Genomic DNA, 19,597 nt, shown 5'->3' with positions numbered 1-19,597 from the left:
TATGGTCCACTGTAGTAAAGCTAGTAAAGTAAACAAGTCACATACCCTATTGTGAACTGTGAAGAAGACTTTTCTAGTGATTTGAATAAAAAGATGTTATAGACATTAATATTCTCATTAATTTTGCAGAGAGATAGTTGAGTCACACTATTTTCTAGTTCTGTGCCACTGCTCATATTTTATTCTAGCTTAATGAGGAAAAAGAGAAAGAATACACAAATAAGAGGTTCTGCTGGAATTATATACAGCCCTCTACCCCATACTAGTTGCCCCAAAATCTGTTTCTGTAGAACATGGTAAGAGCTGATGTTCATAATGTTTAATGTTAGCCCTTCAAGTCAAAGAGAAGAGGATGTTTAATATATTGTGCTTAAGAAAGCAATGAAAGGAGTAGGTAATCTATTCCAGAAGGAATTTAATAGAAAATAATTATGTTTTGTGACTTAGTTCAACTGTGTAAAAACTTAGCCCTCCAAAACTATCTATTCCCTAAGAGTCCGACATAAATGAAGTCTTACTATATGTGCAAAATACTGAAGATTAAGAAAAGATACTTCTCCGGAAGAGACAATCTAGGTATAAAGATCAGAAAATAAAATAGTTCAAAGGAAAATATTACAATTAAGTATATGATTAATTAAAATAATCTATAGGAATTTAAGGAAAGTGAGATAACTTCTTTTACAAAAGTGATGAGATTTTAGAAGGTTTTTAAAATTTGAGTAAACTTTAAGGAGGAAAATGGAGGGTATCCAGGTTAGTCTCAGTTGTAGTAGGAAGGCCGTTACCTTCAAACATCAATACTTGATTAAAAAGTCCTCGAGGTGGGGACTTTTATTCACCTGGCTGACTCATTAAAAGCTCTCAATAGGTATCAGTTGAATCAAGTTGATTTGTTGATAAAGCCAACATAAAGAGAATTCTTAACGTTTAGATTCTTCTAAAATACTAACTTTTATGAAAAAAATCAAGTATGCTTATCTGAAATACTGTGGATAAAAAAAGAATCAGACAACTAGCATGGTCTTACTTCTCTTTTCCCCACAGGTGTGTGGCTTCTGAACTTGAAAAGATACAAAAGTTTAACTGTATCCTTTAAACAATATATTGTTCTACATAATTACAACTTTGCACTTTATATTAATCCAGACATATATTGTGGCGCTTCATTGAAAAATATTTAAGATATTTAAGATCTGTCTGTCTTGTCAGTAGAAGGTACATCATATTGAGGATTTTTGCATCTGTGTTCATCAGGAACATTGGTCTGGGATTTTCTTGTAGTGTCTTTGTCTGGTTGTGGTTGTCAGGATAACGCTGACCTCATAAAATGAGTTTGTAAGTGTTCTCTCCTCTTCTATTTTTTGGAAGAGTTTGAGAAGGATTGGTATTAATTCTTTAAATGTTTGGTAGAATTCATCATTGAAACCATCTGGTCATGAGCTCTTGTTTGTGGGGAGGTTTTGAAAACTCATTCAATCTCCTTACTAGTATTCAGTCTGTTCAGACTTTCTATTTCTTCATGATTCAGTTTTGGTAGATTATATGTATTTAGGAATTTACCCATTTCTTCTAGGTTGTCTAGTTTGTTGGTGTATAATTGTTCATGTTTGTCTCATGGTTCTTTTATTGTGTGGTTATCAGTTGTAATTTCTCCTCTTTCATTTCTAATTTTATTTCAGTCCTCTCTCTTTTTTTCTTGGTAAATCTAGCTAAAGGTTTACTGAGATTTTTAATCTTTTATTTCTTCCCTATCACTAAACCCCCATCCAAACACACACATACGTGCTCTTTTCTTTCCCTCTCATACTCTAGTTCCTTTATCTTTAAGGAATAGACTTGATAAGTTCTGAAGCAACAACTCTATTATGAATCCAAGAGATCTTCCTGCCAATGGAGAAATTATATTTTAATATGAAGGCCAGCCTTTCTGAAATGAAAAATATTGTATAATAAAAAATGTGGGCAAAAGCTCCTTAACTAAACAACTTAGTGTTATTGGAGAACAGTGGTGTCCTAAACCAGATTTCTAACAAGAAAAATGAACAGTCTTCTGATAATTATAAACCAAAATATTCAGAAAACTTGCTAGAAGTTAATGAAAAGAAAGTATCGGTGGCATTGAAAAAAATGTCTGAAATTCTTCAGGATATTGACTGTCTTTTATCAAACTCTAAAAAGTGAAAAATGGAATTATTACACTATATTATTAAACCTTAAGGATGTTGTTTCAAGCAACTAGTATAAAATTACTAGAAAGCCAAGGAATTGTATATACGACTTTTGTACAATCATTATATGAGAAGTGACATTTAACTTTGGAGGTATTTTACTTAACCTATAAATTTTTAAAATATATTTATAATGTACTTTATTAATAAAGAACTTTTTTGAAATTTTGAACAATTTCCTGTTTCAGATTTATGAAAAATATATATAATTATAGTTGTTGCTGTTTTATCTTGTGGAGCATTCGCTATTAATATTCAAGGGGTTTTTTTTAACATGTAGTATTGTGTGCATTTGGTCTTTTGCTATTTAATCTCTACTCCAAGTATTTTTCAATAGAATTATGAGAAGAAAATTAGATCTTAAAAAAAAAGGAACATAAGTAATATTGCTTTAGGCTAAGAATCAAATACTTTAACAATGACTTCATTTTATATGAACTGTCTCATGAACCAGATATGTTCATTTCTTTTGAACATCTGAAAAGTCTGAAACTAAAATGAGCTCACCATAAGTACTATTTATTATACTTTGTCTATTGGGAAAAAACAAAACCATATATCTAAAAAGACTTCAAGATTATACGAAATATAACCAGAAATATTCTAATTAAATTAACTTCTGGACTTAATCTTAGCCAAAAGGCCAAGAAGCAATTAATTTCTGATTTCATATAAAAGGGAAGAAGCAACAGAGGAAACGAGAAAAATAGCAAAGCAAGCAGAGCACAGCAGATTAGGAATATTGCCAGCGATCTGAATGGGCACAACGCTCTCTTTAGCTTCTTTCATGTCGGGCTCCTTGCCACCTTCAGGTCTCAGCAGGGGGTGACTACCCTATCTAAAGTTGGCCTCCCCCAGTTAGTTTCTATTACATCACCCTATTTGTTTCCTGTACATCACATACACAAATCATCCAACTTTGTGGTTTCTGTCCTCCACTAGAACTTGAGCTTCACAGTTATTCTGTAACCAAGCATAGTGCCTGGCATATTAAGAGCACTCAGTATGTGTTGTATAAATGAATCAGTGCCTTTGGACCTTAGACAGACTACAGAGAAAGAATTGTATGTTCTGTTTTGGTAGCGGGAAGCCATCTATGGTGTCCCTCAGTAGCTCTAGAAAGCCTAGACTATAAGAAAACATGTACCATGCTGCCATATGGTAATGCCAAGTTGCTACTGCATATGGATAAAAAAAATTTGTTAACATGACTGAAAGCACGTTGTGGTTAATGTATTTGGTGGTATTTTTAATTAGCCTTTATGCTGTATAAATAAAATGTTTAATTTTCCCCCAGTTGAGTCTTTTCCTTTGCCTGAGAACCAAGAGTGTGACAAACACTGAAAAGTTCTATAATTGAGATACTGAGCCACACTTTAAGGTTCTGTGAGAAGCCTGAGTTTGCTTGAGATTGAAGATTCCAATTTTCTGTGGTCTGTTTGAACTACGTAAATTTAATCTCACTGCTGCCCTTGCTTTCCTTCTGACACTTGTTTTGAGAAACTGTAGGTAGGAAAGAGAAAAAAATGTTCCTCTTTGAGCCTCCTCTTTTGGACCATGACTCCCCAAAGCCAAATGTCAAGCTAGATGTCTTCTTGGTGCTAAGAGAGCACACACTACTCAGACGCAGGGAGACAGGACCTGGCCATAGTCCCAGTAAACAAGCTGCAACTTGTCAGTCCAGGTAACCCATTTCTCATTTAGGAAAAAAAAGTACAGCTTGCTGCCAGCATGAATTTAATTTTATATAAACACACTTTGAGACTGATGCAAATCTAACTAGTTTTCAATGTGAAAAATATAAAAACTGTTCTTAGAGTTATTTCTAAACAGAACTTGTCTCTAATCCTAATGTAACAGAAATGAATATGATCACTAATATATTTTCGTGTGGTAAATTTCAAAGCACAACACAATGGAACATCTGGGATTTGACACTTTCAGCGCCTGAGAGCTACTATATTTTGTAAATACCACCACTAAAAATAGAATGCTATAAATAGAATGATATCCTTGGTTTCCAAAGATTACCTCTATACTAGTGCAATGCAAAAATAATAAAAGCAAGATATTTCATGGCAAACTTTGGGGGTAGGGTTAGGCCTATAATCTAAGAGTTGTCTGGGAGTAAATGTTGCAGCTGCAGGGTTACAAACTAGAAATGAGTTAATGAGGGTCAAACTATGTTTACGTAGGTGCTTTTTCCACTCTTCAGCATTTAGTGGTCACAATGAAGTGTTCTAGCCAGTTATGGCTGTCCACAGAAAGAGCTGTCTCCAACGTCCACCCGCATAGTGGCGAAAAATTATCAATAATTCCCCAAGGGGGCACTGAAGCGCTACGGAGGAGTCTCAGGTCTGCAAGGCAGCCTGGCCTGTCTCGTGAAAACCTCTCCCACGCCCAACCCCGAAGGATCTACTGAAGGAAGTCGGAAATATCTACACCTTTGGGACCCACGACGGCCTGTAGCTGGTTCCTAGTTCAAGCGTCTGGACAAAAGGCCTGCGCGTCCTGCTTTCGGTGAGGTTAATTTTGCGTCCCCAGCTTCCCGACCACCACTTGGGTGCGTTGAGGGTATCTCGGCGGCTACCGCTGTGGACGGAGCCGATCAGACCGAGAACGAACCCTTCGGTTTGATAGAAAGAACCAACAAGACACATTCCACTTCCCACCCCGTCGTCTCAAAGTTCTCCCTTTTGGGGCCACGGGGTTTAGAACTCGATGTATCCACCCGCTCCACCACAGAACATTCAAACTTCCGTTCGGTCGGCTCCGAGTCGAGACACTATCCCGTCATCCTCCCGGTCGGCTTTGCTGGCTGGAGCCCCTCTGGCCAGCGGCAGGCATCTCTATGGTACTGACGCAGGGGAGGAGGGGCGGGGCCTCTGTCCGCGCGGCGGGCTTCTGGCGCTAGAGCCCAGGGTGGGTGCCGCTGAGCTGCAGCGACGCATGGGGCGGGAGGGGGGCGGACGCGACGCCGCGATACTGCGTCCTGACGTGGGAGGCCGGAGGCGGGGACCACCCGAAGTTTGGAAAACCCAGGTTCCGGACGGGGAGGGCGCGCAGGGGCGGCAGGCGCGCGGGACCTGAGAGCAAGCTGGGTGTACTTGACCCGCCGGGGGGTTCACTGTCCGGTGTCCCCGGGATCTTCGCGAAGTCCTGGCACCGTTTTCTGGCTTTGTCGCGCCTTCTAGATCCCATAGGAGCCCAACCCTCGCCCATATTCCGCTCCCTTGACGTTTTCCTGGCCCCAGGCGGGGTGCCGAGGGTCTTGATAGAATTACCCATTGCCGTCATTACCAGGCGTCCGAGCCCTTAATGTCTCCGGGTCCTTGGAGGCGTCAATGTGATTGATGAGTGTGACATGGTCCCTTTCCTGCAGACGCCAGGGCTTCCCACCCTGTTTTTTTAATCGTCATTTTAAAAGTTTTGCATCACACCAACCCGACGAAAGAATGACTTTGGCAATATGCTGAGACTTGAAACGTCGAAATTCAGCATTGTATATTTTATTCGTAATGATTATAGGATTTGACCATTTTATATGGAGGCTATAAAAAGTGTCCGTGAAAGTGAGCAAGATTTGTGTTTTCTTTCTTTGCAAATTAGCTGCATTAGATTTGGCATCTGCTTTGGGTATTGTAGCATTAAAGAAATTATGTTTCGCAGCAACTACAGTTCAGAGGACTTATTCGTAAAGCATAATAAAGGCAGTTTTCGGATTTTAGACTGCCTTTATTAGAGCAGGTGCCGGGAGGAAGGGGATGAAGTAGAAGATAACATTTACTTTTACTTTTGGAATTTGTCAGCTCTGTTTTGGCAGAAATGTATAATAGATTATTAACAAACAATGAATAATAGTGTATAATTAAAGCGGCTAGTTAAGTGTTCGTGGAGTTTAAAAAAGGAAGCTTACTTGGAAAACACCATAGTTGATGACATTTTACTGTAATGGGAATGGGATGTGGCAGAATTTGGCCATTGCAGAAAGTGGCTCCTACTAGTTATAGAGATTTATGATCTGGGTAACTGGCTGTTATGGTAGAGAATTCATTCTAAGTAATATCTTTAATTCATATGCTAAGGATTGTTTACATGCTTACCCCTTTTATTAGTATAATGAAATATTTATTAAACACTTGAGCAAGTTAGATTTTATGTATGACAGGTTTAAAAGACAATTTTAATTACTACTGTTAAGGAACTTGCACCTAAAGTGAGAATATGTAAAATAAACATAAAGCTCTTTTACAGCTTAAGAGGCTCCCGAGTCCTTTCTATTTCTAGAGGGAGGAGCAGCAAGTAGAAAAGGGAAGAAAAAGGTAAGAAAAATGGGCACTCTTAGGTGTCCTAGTCAGAGACAATAAATAAGAGGAAATACACTTATTAAATTTCTATCTCATATTCAGAATCTAATCTAAATATATGCACGAATAGTTGGGGTGAAATAGATGTCAAAATTGTGTGTTTCTAGGACCATGATTATACCTTTCTTAAAAATAGAAACTACTGTTTTAGCTGTCTGTTGCTGCATAACAAATTACCCAAAACTTAGAGGCTTAAAATAATAAATGTTTCCTTTTGGCCTAATCTGCCTCTTTATAGAGATATTTAATACATTCACATTTACTGTGCTATTTGTGTTTGATATGTTTGGTACCTATTACTTTTGGTGGGAGAGTGGTAAAGTTTTTTTCTTTGCTTTATTTTCTGTTCTGTTTTGCTGTATCGATCCTTTCTTTATTCCTCTCCCCTACCCCTAGAGATTTAGAAGTCCTGATCCTCAATTCCTTTTTCCCCAGAAATCATACATAGGTGTTGTAATTTCTAAGGCAAAAACTTTTAAAATTCACAATTGTCACATAGGCCCCATAATTTAGTTATGTGTAGAATCCTACAGTAACGATCCTTTTCTCTTAGAGCTCTGTACCCCATGTTTAATGTTGATGTTAATTACATCCTCTTTCATTTGCTGACAACCTTTTTGGGGGGAGGGGATTTGAATATTCTTAAGGATTTTCTCTTTATTTTTTGAATATTTTTTCTTTCACTTCCTACCTCTTTTTTTTTACCTCAAGCTTTTGGAAAAATTCTTTGAAAATGTTCGTATTCACTTAATTGTGTCTTTTGAAACATTCATTTTATTATGCATTGCTTTTATTAACCTTTTATTTGAGCAATCAGGCATTTCAGCTCCATAATCTTTCTTGTTTTCAAATTGCTCCTTTTACTTGAATGTCTGCTGTTGTTATTGACAATAAAGTATATTTTCCTAAGTTTTATTATCTTCATTGGTATATAATTGACATGTAATAAAGTGTACATATTTCAGATGTACAATTTGATACATTTTGATGTGTGTATGGAATTATCACTACAATCAAAATAATGAACATATCTAGCCACCAGAGTTTCCTCATGCTCTTTTTTTTAATCTTCCCTGCCTCTCCTGTCCCCATGCAACCACTGATCTGCTGCTTTCTGTCACTTAGATTAGTTTGTATTTTCTAGAATATTATGTAAATTGAATCATACTATGTACTCTTTTAAAAGAACTTCTAAATGAAAACTTTAAACATACAGAAAGGTAGAGGATAAGTATAATGAACTACAGTGTATCCATTACCTAAATTTAACAATTATAACATTTTCCTGTACTCATTTACTTTTTTAAATTAATAGACTTTTTTTTTACATTTTCTAAAAATTTTATTTTATTATTAGTTTTAAGTATAAGGTACATTAGTTAGACATTTATATAGTTTATGAAACAATCCCTTGATTACCCTTTCTTCCTTTTGGCTCTACACCTAGCCATTACATTACTGCTGACTGCATGCTCCCCATCCCCGTGACCATCTATCAGCTACTAATTTGTACTTCTTTAACTTTTCACCCCTTTCTCCCAGTTCCCCAAACCGCCCCTCTTGCCATCACCAGATTGTCCTCTACAAATAATAGACTTTATTTTTTTATAGCAGTTTTAGGTTTTCTAGAAAAATTGAGCAGATAGTATAGAGTGTTCCCATATACAGTTGACCCTTGAACAACAGGATGTTAGGGTTCCTGACTCCCTTCGCAGTCAAGATTCCATGCATAACTTTTATATTACTTTTAGTAGGTACACAGTACCTGAAACTTAACTACTAATAGCCTACTGTTGGCCAGAAGCCTTACCAATAACATAAACAGTCAGTTAACACATACAGTGTATGTTATATGCGTTTTTTTTACAATAAAGTAAGCTAGAAAAAAGTGTTATTAAGAAAATCATAAGGAAGAGAAAAATATATTTAAGGTACTTACTGGAAAAAATTCACTTACAAGTAGACCCATGCAGTTCAAAGCCGTGTTGTTCTTGAGTCAACTGTATTCCCTCTCCTACTGCACACATTTCTCCCTAATATTAACATTTTGCATTAGCTGGTACATTTGTTACAAGGAATGAACCAATATCGATACATTATTGACTAAAGTCCACAGTTTACTTTAGGGTTCATTTTTTGTATTGTACAATTCTATAGGTTTTGACGATGTACTCTTGTGGGGTGTGTCTGGCTTGTTTCACTGAGTATGTTATAGAGGTTCATCCATGTTTTTGTATGTATCACTCTTGTTTCTTTTTATTTCTTTTTCCACTTTTTTGTTTCTCCAGTTGGGTTGTTTGGAATTTGGAGCTAATGTAGATAAAACTGCTTTGAACATTGTGTACAAATCTTTGTGCAGATGTATGCTTTCGTTTCTCTTAGGTAAATAGGAATGGAATGGCTGTCATACAGTAGTGGTATGTTTAACTTTTTGAGAACTGGAAAGTACTTGTACCATTTTACATTCCCACCATCAGTATATGAGAGTTCTGGTTGCTCCACATCTTGTCAGCATTTGGGATGATCAGTCTTGTTTTAGCTATTGTGATAGGTATGTTTGGTATCTCACTGTGGTTTTACTTTGCATTTCCTTAGAAATTAATGATATTAGTCTATGGCCATGCCACCCTGAACACGCCCGATCTCGTCTGATCTCGGAAGCTAAGCAGGGTCAGGTCTGGTTAGTACTTGGACGGGAGACCACCTAGGAATACCAGGTGCTTTAGGCATTAAAAAAATAAAATTTAAAAAAATAATAAAAATAAAAATATTAATGATGTTGAGCATATTGCATGTGCTTATTGGCCATCTGTATATCATCTTTGTAAAGTACTTTTCAAATCTTTTGCCCATTTTTATATTGTTAACTGTGTTTGAGAATTTTTTATTCTAGATACAAATCATTTATCAAATATGAGATATGCACATATTTTCTCCCAGTCTGTGGTTGGTTTTTTCATTTTGATACCATTTTGTTTCAAAGAGTAGAAGTTTTTAATTTTGATGTTCAATGTATCAGTTTTTTAAAACAGGTTGAGCTTTTGATATTGCATCTAAGAACTCTTTGCATAACCCAAGTATGCAAAAATATTCTACATTTTCTTCCAGAAGTTTTACAATTTTATGTTTTACTTTTAGGTCTGCGATCCCTTTGGAGTTAATATTTGTATGTGGAGTAGGGTACCAATTGAGGTTCATTATTTTTGCATATGGACATCCTGTTGTTCCAGCACTATTCGTTGAAAAAAATATCTTTTCTGATTTTCCTTTGCATGTTTGTCAAAAATCAATTGACCAGGTATGTGTGGATCTATATCTGATCACACTCTATTCTGTTCCTTTGATCTATTTGTCTGTCTTTATACCAAGACCACACTGTCTTGATTACTGTAGCTTTCTAATAAGACCAGAAATCAGATGGTGTAGTCCTTCAACTTAATTCCTCTTTTTCAGAGTTGTTTTCCTATTCTAGGTCTTTTGTATTTCTCTATAAATTTTAGAATATACACAATGAACTATGTATAGTTTTTATCACAATGGAAATTGATCATTCTCAATAAATCATTTAGTTACTCTTCAGTCTCAGAATTAAAACAAAACAATATGAAACAAAAACTTCAGGTATTATACAATATTGATAACTTTTAACTGGATAAATGATTTCAATATTCTATGCCAGGTAAGCGCTCAGCACAGAATTATGATTGCCTTTTTATGTCAATTAAGATTCTTTGGTTAAAGGCAACAAAAAAGAGAGGGATTTATTGGGAAAATGCTGAAGTAGCTCATAGAAGTGAAGAGTGAGTTTCAGGAACTAAGGCAGCTCTGAGAACGTTAGAGTTAGACCTGAGGACTTAATGTCCTAATGATTCTTTTTTCCTAGGCTATTCCATGTAGGGGAGCCTGTTGTCTGCAATAAGAAAAGGAACTTTCCTTACCAGCCTCACTTAGAAAAATTCTAGAAAGGAGTCTGATTGGCCTAGTCTGGGTCACCTTCATAACTAGATTAATCACTACTAATCTAATCACTAGTGGAAAAGGATTGCTAATTAGTAATTACTAATTAATCACTACAACTAATAAGGGAGTCGGGAATTCTGATCAGTCAGCTCCAGAGTGTGGGTATAGTGATGAGCAGTTTTCCCCCAGGAAGGGCATGCTGCTACCAGAAGTATGGAAGGTTGTTGCTGGGTATATAGGCACAGTGGATGCCTACCACCACCTAGTAAACATCGCTGAGAGCTCGAACTTCTCAATGACCTCAAAGTAATAGATTACAGTCAGTGGGTTTTCTTAAATTTCCCTTCATATACATTACCTACTAAACTTTTTCCTACAAAGCTTTTCTCTTCGGTCCATATGGCATATTATATGTAACGTGCAAGAAATGCCATTTTTTAATACATGAAAGTTGTTAAGAGAGTAGATCTTTAATATTCTCACCACACACAAGAAAAGGTAACTGTGTGAAGTGATGGATGCATTAACTTTATCGTGGCAGTCATTTCACAACATGTATGCATATCCAAATCATCACATTGTACACCTTAAACTTAGTGTTGTATATCGATTATATCTCCATAAAGCTAGGAAAAACAAAATAAAATTACTGACAACAGTTAAAAAAAGAAATACCAATTTTTACAACTTGGTTTTATCTTTGTAAAATTAGTGCTGATAATGTCTTATTTAAATATTATATGGTAGCCCATCATCTTCATGAATATTTTTCTCTGCTTTCGATTTTAGGGTGACCGGGAATGTAAACAAGAATAACCTGCTTGTTTCCTGATGGCTTTTAGTCTATACTGACATACGGTTTGTGATGGCATCTGAGACTGAGAAGACCCACGCTTTACTACAGTCTTGTAGCACTGAATCTCTTATTTCCAGCCTTGGTCTGGGGATATTTTGCCTAGTAGCTGACAGACTACTACAGTTTTCCATAATTCAGCAAAATGACTGGCTCCGCGCTCTCTCAGATAATGCAGTGCATGGTGTGATTGGCATGTGGTCATGGGCAATAGTCATTGGAGTCAAGAAGAAGACCGACTTGAGAGAAATTGTTTTAGCTGGATTTTTAGCCTCTATTATTGATGTAGATCACTTTTTTCTAGCTGGATCCCTATCTTTAAAGGTAAAGATCATATATATTTAATTTTTCTGGCCTTTATTTTAATTCTTTAGCACCATTATATTGGTCTTCACAGTATTTTAGTTAAAGCTATAAATAATAAGCTTTATTTTAAAATAAGAAAGCCCATTCCTTCAACTTTTTTGAGCACCTAGTGCTTCCCTCAAGGTGCTCACATACATGTTGCTGATCAAATTACTTGACATCACAAAGTGCCATGGATATGCACAGAGCAAGGACTTAACTAATTGTACCTGAAGAGTTCAGTGTCGGCTTTACAGAGAATGTATTTAGTATTTAGCCAGCTCTTGAAGGAAGAATTAGCCAACTGGTTTAGAGTAATGGATGCCGTTCTCGGGGCTATCCTAGTTTTTTTTGTATCATTGTTCTTTCTTCCAGACCACACTTAAATTTCTCCCCACATTCTTCATGTTTTATGGATAGTACACAACTCCCAAGTGCTCCATAACAGTTAAATTGCTTAAAGATGATTCCCAGTCCTGGGAAATGACTTTAATGGATTTATTCCCTAAATCTCTCATGGAGCCAAAAGTATGCATTTCAGTGGGCTGATCTGGACACAGTCCCTGGTAGAGAAATTGAGGAATTTCATTGAGGCATCAGAGATTTAGCTATATAGTAACCTATTAGCCTTGCAAGTGAACTAAGCTTAAAGTGGCGGTTCAGATAATAGTTTCTAAGTGTCAATAGATTTTCCTACTTTTACCCGTTTATGATGTGTAAACATTTCAAGAAAAGAAATACAAACTCATAGAGCAAGGACTTTGCTTCGCTGCCCACTGACCTAGAACAGTGCCTGGCTCACCTAGTTGATGTTTGATAAATATTTATTGAATAAATGAAAAAGATATCGTCTCATTATGTGTCAAGTACTATACCAGGTATGTCTCAGAGATCGTTTTACAACCAGTAAGGAATCAGTAATTCCCTATTAAAGACAAATTTCCACTTTTCTGCTCTGAGTGGAGGCAGCATAACATTGCTGTTTAAGTTTGGAATCAAAAGACTTGAGTCTGAATCCTTGTATATAGTGTTAGCAGACGACCTTTCTTCTTTAAGTCTCAATTTCCTCATCTTCGAAATGTGGATTATAACAATACTTACCTCATAGAGTTGTGAGGATTAAGTGAGCATGTTAATATAAATGGATTTCACAAATAAAAGTGTGCAGAGTCATTATCCCTCCAGACATAATCCAGAGTATAACTGCTTTCTGCCAAGTAGTGATTACCAGCGGCTTCCTCATCCCACCTTGCTATTGAGGAGCATGATATAGTGTAGGTAGAGAACTTAAAAACAAAGATGGAGATGAAAATGGAATAATGATGCAGAAGAATGGAATAATAATGTGGAGGAGAAGGGAGAGGGAAGCATGTAGAATAAACTTTGATGTTCAGTCAGTAGGTAGGAGTTAAAGAACACTTGTTTCAGTAGTGGGTTTATAAGATTTCCACTTTAATTAAGAGTGTTCTGATTTGACAATGTGGCAAGGTACAGTCTCTTTAATGGATGATTTTTTTTTTTTAAATGTGGTTAGAGGGTTGCATCCTCTACCTTTTTTGTTAGGTACCTAATTTTTTTTTTCTTTTCTACTCCTTTTCCCCTTCACTCAATCTCCAAAGGGTTCCTCTTCCCTCCGTCTTCTCCCCAGGAACTGATGTCTTTCAAAGCCTCCAGTCATGCACACTTTTAAGTAATTATCTGTATGAGTGCTCTGACCTACTGGGACCCTTTTCACTATTTTTGTACAGAAGTTGCACTTTCTCCTTCTGGTGGTAATTTTAGATCATTCTAAGGTTTCCCCTCATCTTTCTTCAATGTAGTTTTTCCTGGCTTGTGGTGGATATGTGAGAGAGAGAGCTCACTGATTTGGTGTTTATTTTAATATTTTAGGGTATTTGAAGTTTGGGCATTCTCTGACTTCTATCTGTGCTGAGCGAGGGTTGGTATAGTTTTATTTATCCTTGTTCTATAATGCTTTCGAGTATGTATGGGAGATTTAGATTTAGGCAATCCTCACCATCCTTAGCTTTCTTTTTATTAGAAATTATCTAGTTGAAAATTAGCCTTTAGAATATGTGAGAATGAAGCCTTATTCATGGATCATTCAGAGATTAAACTTGAAGTTTTCATTTGTTTAGATAATGATTACACTTTTTGCAATGGTTTAGAAACTTTACCGAAGTTTATTTAACTCAAACTTAGAATACTTATTTAAAATAATATAATCTTTCTAAATGTTGTAAATAAATTCTGAAAGTATTCAAGACTAATATAAAATGGTTACAACAAAATATTCCTCTTTCGTGCCATAGTTAATAAAAGAATATATTATTCAGTTGTGAAATTTTTTTCAACACCCTTAGAGGCCCCAGACAATTCTTTAAAACTCCAAATTTACACAAACCATACATTTAGGATGTAAATTACATTTGAATTATGACTTTTCTAATCAGATAATAGGAAACTTAAAAAATTAATCACCATGTTCTTGAAATCTTGATTTCATTTTTATTGCAAAGGATACCTTTTTTTAATTTCCTTTGCCTGTATATAATAGATTAAATGCATGTATTTGGAGGTGGCATAGAAAATGATTCCTTTGCATTTCCAATAGAATTCTGAAAAATATTTTAGAATATTCAGAAGCATCTATAAAATTTTGTTTGCCACAAAGGAAATGACATAGCCATTGCTTTCCTTCCATAGGCTGCTTTGACTCTTCCACGAAGACCATTCCTTCACTGTTCTACTGTGATACCCGTTGTGGTTCTGACCCTGAAGTTTACTATGCACCTTTTCAAGCTCAAAGACTCATGGTGCTTTCTTCCGTGGATGTTATTTATGTCGTGGACCTCACACCACATCCGAGATGGCATTCGTCATGGCCTATGGATATGCCCATTTGGAAAAACTTCTCCTTTGCCATTTTGGCTTTATGTAGTAATTACATCATCTTTACCTCACATCTGTTCATTGGTTATGTATTTAACAGGGACCAGACAAATGATGTCTTCAAAACATGGAATTCATATTGATGTCTGAAGTAATCATATGGCAGTCTTAGAGAAGCAAATGGTTGAGACAATGATAATTAAGTGTAGCCAACATTAAAGTGAATTTAAAAAACATTAGGAACTTATATTAATTATTATAATTCCTGAATCTTCTTGCTCAGGAAGCATGTACAAATTTTTTTATATTATGTATTTATTGTAATTCTACTTCTGTAACACTCTAGTGCAATATTAGAGTTTCATTAATTCGATGATATATTTTTATTGTTTCTTCTGTTTATCTGGCTCTACTGATAACTATTAGATTAATATCCAATTAAGTTTTCTGGAACTATAGCTTTCAGATAGTTTATTTCCTAAAGAAAAACAGTTTAAATTTTAGGGTGACTAATTTGTGGAAAGTTAGCATTATATTTGGATCCACATTTTCCAAGACATTGAAACAGTGAAATGGCCAAAATAACAGATCATGAATAAAATGTATAGAGAACGCTAACATTTCTTTATGTCATTTATGTTGATCCTTACTGAAGTTTAATTTGCCAAGTGTTTTTAGTGAGCTGTGATTACTGGCATAATCTGCTTCAGTGGACTTGTGAGAAATCATTGCAATAGTCGCAAAAGACAGTAACTAACATTAGATTTAAGCTATTGTTTCAGAAATCACTTTAGGAAATTATTATAATGTGTTGGCTACAGTAACATCTTCCTGAAGTATTATTTTTTTAGTGTCTGCCCCAGAATTTTGTGTTAGGGTTTTAACTGTTTTGAAAAACATAACTAAATTTAACAAAATATTTGTCGAAAATTAACATGAACAAAATATTGATACTTGGCTCATAACCATAGGATTTGAATTCACACAAAAAAGGACTTACCAGTAATGTCATTTAGGATGTAAACTTATAAATGTGCCATTAAATTTGTTTTAGTTGCTGCCAATTTTTTTACACACAATTGTTAAATAATATACTAGTTAAATCATTTTTTAAAAATCCGCCTGATACTGAGAGACAAAACTTTCTTTTTTTTTTTTCTCAAAATAAAAGTAGTTTTTGAAAATTTGATTTTCCTTTGTCCTTTCAGGTTAATTTCTGTTAAAAATGATTAGCCTTGGTCTTTCGAGCCACGCTTCTCTCGCTCAATACTTTGCTTCCACATCTGGAAGTATACTTTCCCTTCTAATAAAACTTTTGTTTTCTACTGTAAAAAAAAAAGAAAAGAAAAAAAGGTTAACCTTTATAAGAGAAGGAAATTTAGTTGCTGTAAATTTTAAATTTGCAGTTTAATGTTACTTTGATATAAAAGCCGTTTCCCCAAAGGCACCTGCTTTTGTTTGTAGCATATGTGCCATCTGCTGTCTTCGTATTTTCTTACGCCTTTGTGATTTGTAATGTTAGTGATTGTGTGCCTTATCCTCTGAAAAATGATGCAGCAACGCCTTATCCGAGCAGATCTTTCTTATTAAGTTAAACAGTGTCCTGTAAATTGTTATAAAGGTTTAGTCTCTTTAATTTTTCATTTTGTTTTTAACCAATTGATTTTATAATCTACTGGATCTTACAAGCTGTTATTATCTTTCGAGAGCAATTATTGTGTCAGTTTCATTGGTTTAATAGTAAATATACAGTGGGGGTAAATTTGGTTAAGGTAGAGCTTTTTAAAAAGCATATGATTTCAGAAATTCATGGCAATAAAGCATTATCTTGTGTAACTTTTTCTGACTAAATCATAAAACTCTGCTTTTTTCTTTCTCCAGGCCTAATTTAAGAATGTCACATTGGCATTTGGTGGTTGTCCTAACTTTATTAGAGTGGGAGTTCACTTTGACCATGACTCTGCTTAAACAACTGCAGATTTTGAATGTGAGTTTATCTTTGTTCCTGCCTCTACCATCAGAAATGTTCCTTGTCTTCTAAATGGTCTCTGAAAGCTGTGGTTATAACACCTCAAAATATAACAACCAAGTTCCCATAACACCATTTTGTTCCTTTTCTTAGAGAAAGAGTTTGCGTCAGTGTATCGTACTGGAAGTTGGGTTGTATCTTGTTTGCATGTGTGTATTTTCTTCATCCTCTAGATGTCCTCCATTCACTTAGTGTTTCTCTATTGACTGTTTCACTGATCTGACCTCCCATTCTACTGTTTTCTGGAGTCATGTCAGTTATACTGGCTACTCAGGAGAATGTCCACCACTGAACTATCTTCTACTCATCTGCAAGCCTAGTTTTCCTTAGAGGTGGGCTAAGAATCCCTGCTGCATGTGGGTTAAAATTGTCATGTATCTTCACCCCTTTTCTTTAACTTAGACCTATCTTCTCCCAGGCACCCCACAACCTCCATCCAATCAGGCAGATACTTCCTGGCTCCTTTTTCTTTTGGCTGGTGGGATAATTACTTCGTTTTTCCATTTTCCCATCTGAAGTGGGGAGAAATCGGGGCTATTTTAGTCTTTGCTCAACCACTGTCACAGCTAAACCTTTTGTCCATCATAGTTCTCAGTTTTCTTCGTTTGATAGCTTTTATTACTCTATCGTCCTTACCCTCACATGCTACCCTCTAAGACTCACTTTTACCTTCTTTGATGATCTAAGCACCTGGATCCCCTTTTTATTTCAACCCTTGATTTTTATCCTGTCATCAGATGACCTCCCTGAAATCTGGACTTCTTCTGCACCCCTGGCCCTCATCGCCATCTCACATCAGCCATCCACCAGGATGACAGGCCTCTGTACCTCCTTTTTAGGTGACACTGCTCATCTCTGAGATCCCAGTCTTTGTTTCCTTTTTCTAGACCAGTGTTTCTCAAACTCAAGCATTCATCAGAATCACCTGTGAGGATGATTAAGGACCGCCCCCCAGTAGTTTTGACCTGATAGAGGCCCTGAGAATGCGCACTGCCAATAAGTTTCTAGTTGGCGCCGATGCCGCTGTTCAGGGACCATGCTTTAAGAGTCACTGCTGTGGACCCATCCTGCTTCTTTACGTTCTTTTTCCTCTCCTCTCCTCTCTTCCTTGCACCAACTCTTTGCCTCTCTGTGGCTTAAAACCAATAAGACTTTTATGGCTTAACCTTGGACAAAACAGGCATCACTGAATTGGACCCAAAATATATTGCCCTACCAAGATCCAGGGCCACCCCCAAATATAGCCTAAATAAGCAAAACCTTCATTATCACAAGTGGTTTTGAAACTCTAATCTCCCACAGAGATGAGACACTGATTCATGAAACTGTGTTACTGGAAAGGCAATAACTGGAGTGGGAATTTCTCCAGCACAAACAATGCAATGAAGGGAAAGATGACCAGCCTCTTATAGACTGGGACCCCTGATTAACACAAACACTTCTGAGAGCTGATATATTCAGACAAAGAGAATGCTGCTTGTCACTTCATGTCTCTGGCTCCTAGCCAGCTGCCTAGCCACCTGACTCAAACTGAACCGCCTGTGCCCCTCAGATGGCGGAAACCTGAGAATGTTCTTACTGGTTACAAACACAAGTTCTCAGAACATGAAAACAAGATGAAATAGAATTCTCATCTTATGATTTTCCTCCTTACGATAAATGAGACAAAGGAGATGATGACTATTTCTAGAAGACTAATAACCAATGGATACCCCAAACCAAATTCATAAGGATCACGATTCAAAAGACTACTTCCTACTGGAAATACATCGGACTGAAAGGAGTTCTGTTTACTCTCTCGATGCATCATTTGGCAGGCAGCGTCCATTGCTTTAGGTGCTTCATGTGCTCTTCTACATATTCCTATACATTCATGCAGGGCAGACAGAGGAATCTGTTGGGATTTTACCAGTGTGCCAGCACACCCAACAAAATGTCTGTCATGTTATATGATTCCTGACTGTGGAATATATGAGTAACATAGCTATCAAATGGGCAGATAGGTTTCCATTTGTTTTCCCATCGTTTCTCCTCTGGACTCAAATCATGAAGGAATAACCCTTAAGGAATTTCTTTTTTTTCTTTTCTTTTTTTTTTAATTTTATTTTATTAGTTTCAAGTATCCAGTACATTGGTTAGATATTTATATAGTTTATAAAATGATCCCCCTAATTGCTCTTTCTCTCCTCTAGCTCTTCACCTAGCCATTACATTGATGCTAACTGCATTCCCTATTCCATGCTCCTCATCCTTGTGACTCTATCAACTACTAATTTGTACTTTAAAAAAATTTTTTTTATTTTTTAAATTTTAATTAGTTTCAATTATACAGTACATTGGTTAGACATCTATAGTTTGTAAAATGATCCCCCCAATGGTTCCATCCCTCCCCTGGCCCTCCACCTAGCCAACGTATTAATGCTAACTGCATTCCCTATGCCATGCTCCCCATCCCCGTGACCATCTATCAATTACTAATTTGTACTTCTTTATGCATAGGTTACTTTTTGACACAGAATTTTATGTCTACATTGAACCCATATCTTATACTAATAAGATGGCTATGTTGTTATTTGATTTACGTGTAAACTATTAATAAAGACAACTCTAAATTTTTAGTGATGTCTTCTTATTATTCTGAAAGCCAGACTAGTCCATTTTATTGACTGATTTAATTTGTGCTATAGAATATTTCATAACCAAAGTTCTTCTGCTGAGATTACCTTTTGTAAACCAGTGGTGCCACAATCTAATATGTTAAACAAACATTCCTGGGTCATATATTGAATATTCTGTCCAGATTTATTACATCATCTGCCGCACTTATATAATAGGTAGTTATGTAATGACTTTGCCAGTGAAGCTCAGACTTCCAATATTAAGGACATCAAACCTTGAAACTCATGATCATGAGAGGAGT

The 19,597-nt window shown here is 36.1% G+C and overlaps 2 protein-coding genes and 1 pseudogene across 11 annotated transcripts in view; all 3 read left to right on the top strand.

Moving 5' to 3' along the window:
* The window catches only part of CUNH5orf34 (chromosome unknown C5orf34 homolog), a 22,180-nt gene extending 19,774 nt beyond the window's left edge, over positions 1–2,406 (top strand). For all 5 annotated transcript variants that reach the window (XM_015589854.2, XM_015589855.2, XM_006912442.3 and 2 more), the window contains 2 exons: positions 1,048–1,088; positions 1,994–2,406. In XM_015589854.2, the coding sequence (XP_015445340.1) occupies positions 1,048–1,088; positions 1,994–2,184 (232 nt within the window). In that variant the 3' untranslated portion in view covers positions 2,185–2,406. The remainder of the gene's footprint in view (positions 1–1,047; positions 1,089–1,993) is intronic.
* Positions 2,407–3,655: 1,249 nt separating this feature from the next.
* On the top strand, positions 3,656–16,499 carry TMEM267 (transmembrane protein 267). 6 transcript variants are annotated; one of them, XM_015589841.2, is made up of 5 exons: positions 3,656–4,751; positions 6,486–6,553; positions 9,737–9,896; positions 11,348–11,735; positions 14,463–16,499. In XM_015589841.2, the coding sequence occupies exons 4-5, from the start codon at positions 11,424–11,426 to the stop codon at positions 14,796–14,798; spliced, it is 648 nt and encodes a 215-aa protein (XP_015445327.1). In that variant the 5' UTR covers positions 3,656–4,751; positions 6,486–6,553; positions 9,737–9,896; positions 11,348–11,423; the 3' UTR covers positions 14,799–16,499. The 6 variants fall into 6 exon arrangements, with proteins under 6 accessions (XP_015445327.1, XP_006912503.1, XP_024902981.1 ...); XM_025047213.1 differs by lacking the exon at positions 3,656–4,751 and adding an exon at positions 5,114–5,153; XM_015589839.2 differs by lacking the exon at positions 3,656–4,751 and adding an exon at positions 5,182–5,273.
* On the top strand, positions 9,209–9,327 carry LOC112480248 (annotated as a pseudogene).
* Positions 16,500–19,597: the final 3,098 nt, after the last annotated feature.

Source organism: Pteropus alecto, unplaced genomic scaffold (assembly GCF_000325575.1).
Source record: "Pteropus alecto unplaced genomic scaffold, ASM32557v1 scaffold73, whole genome shotgun sequence".
NCBI lineage: Eukaryota > Metazoa > Chordata > Mammalia > Chiroptera > Pteropodidae > Pteropus > Pteropus alecto.
Note: the sequence above shows the minus strand (reverse complement) of the source record. Positions and strands in the feature narration are given on the sequence as shown.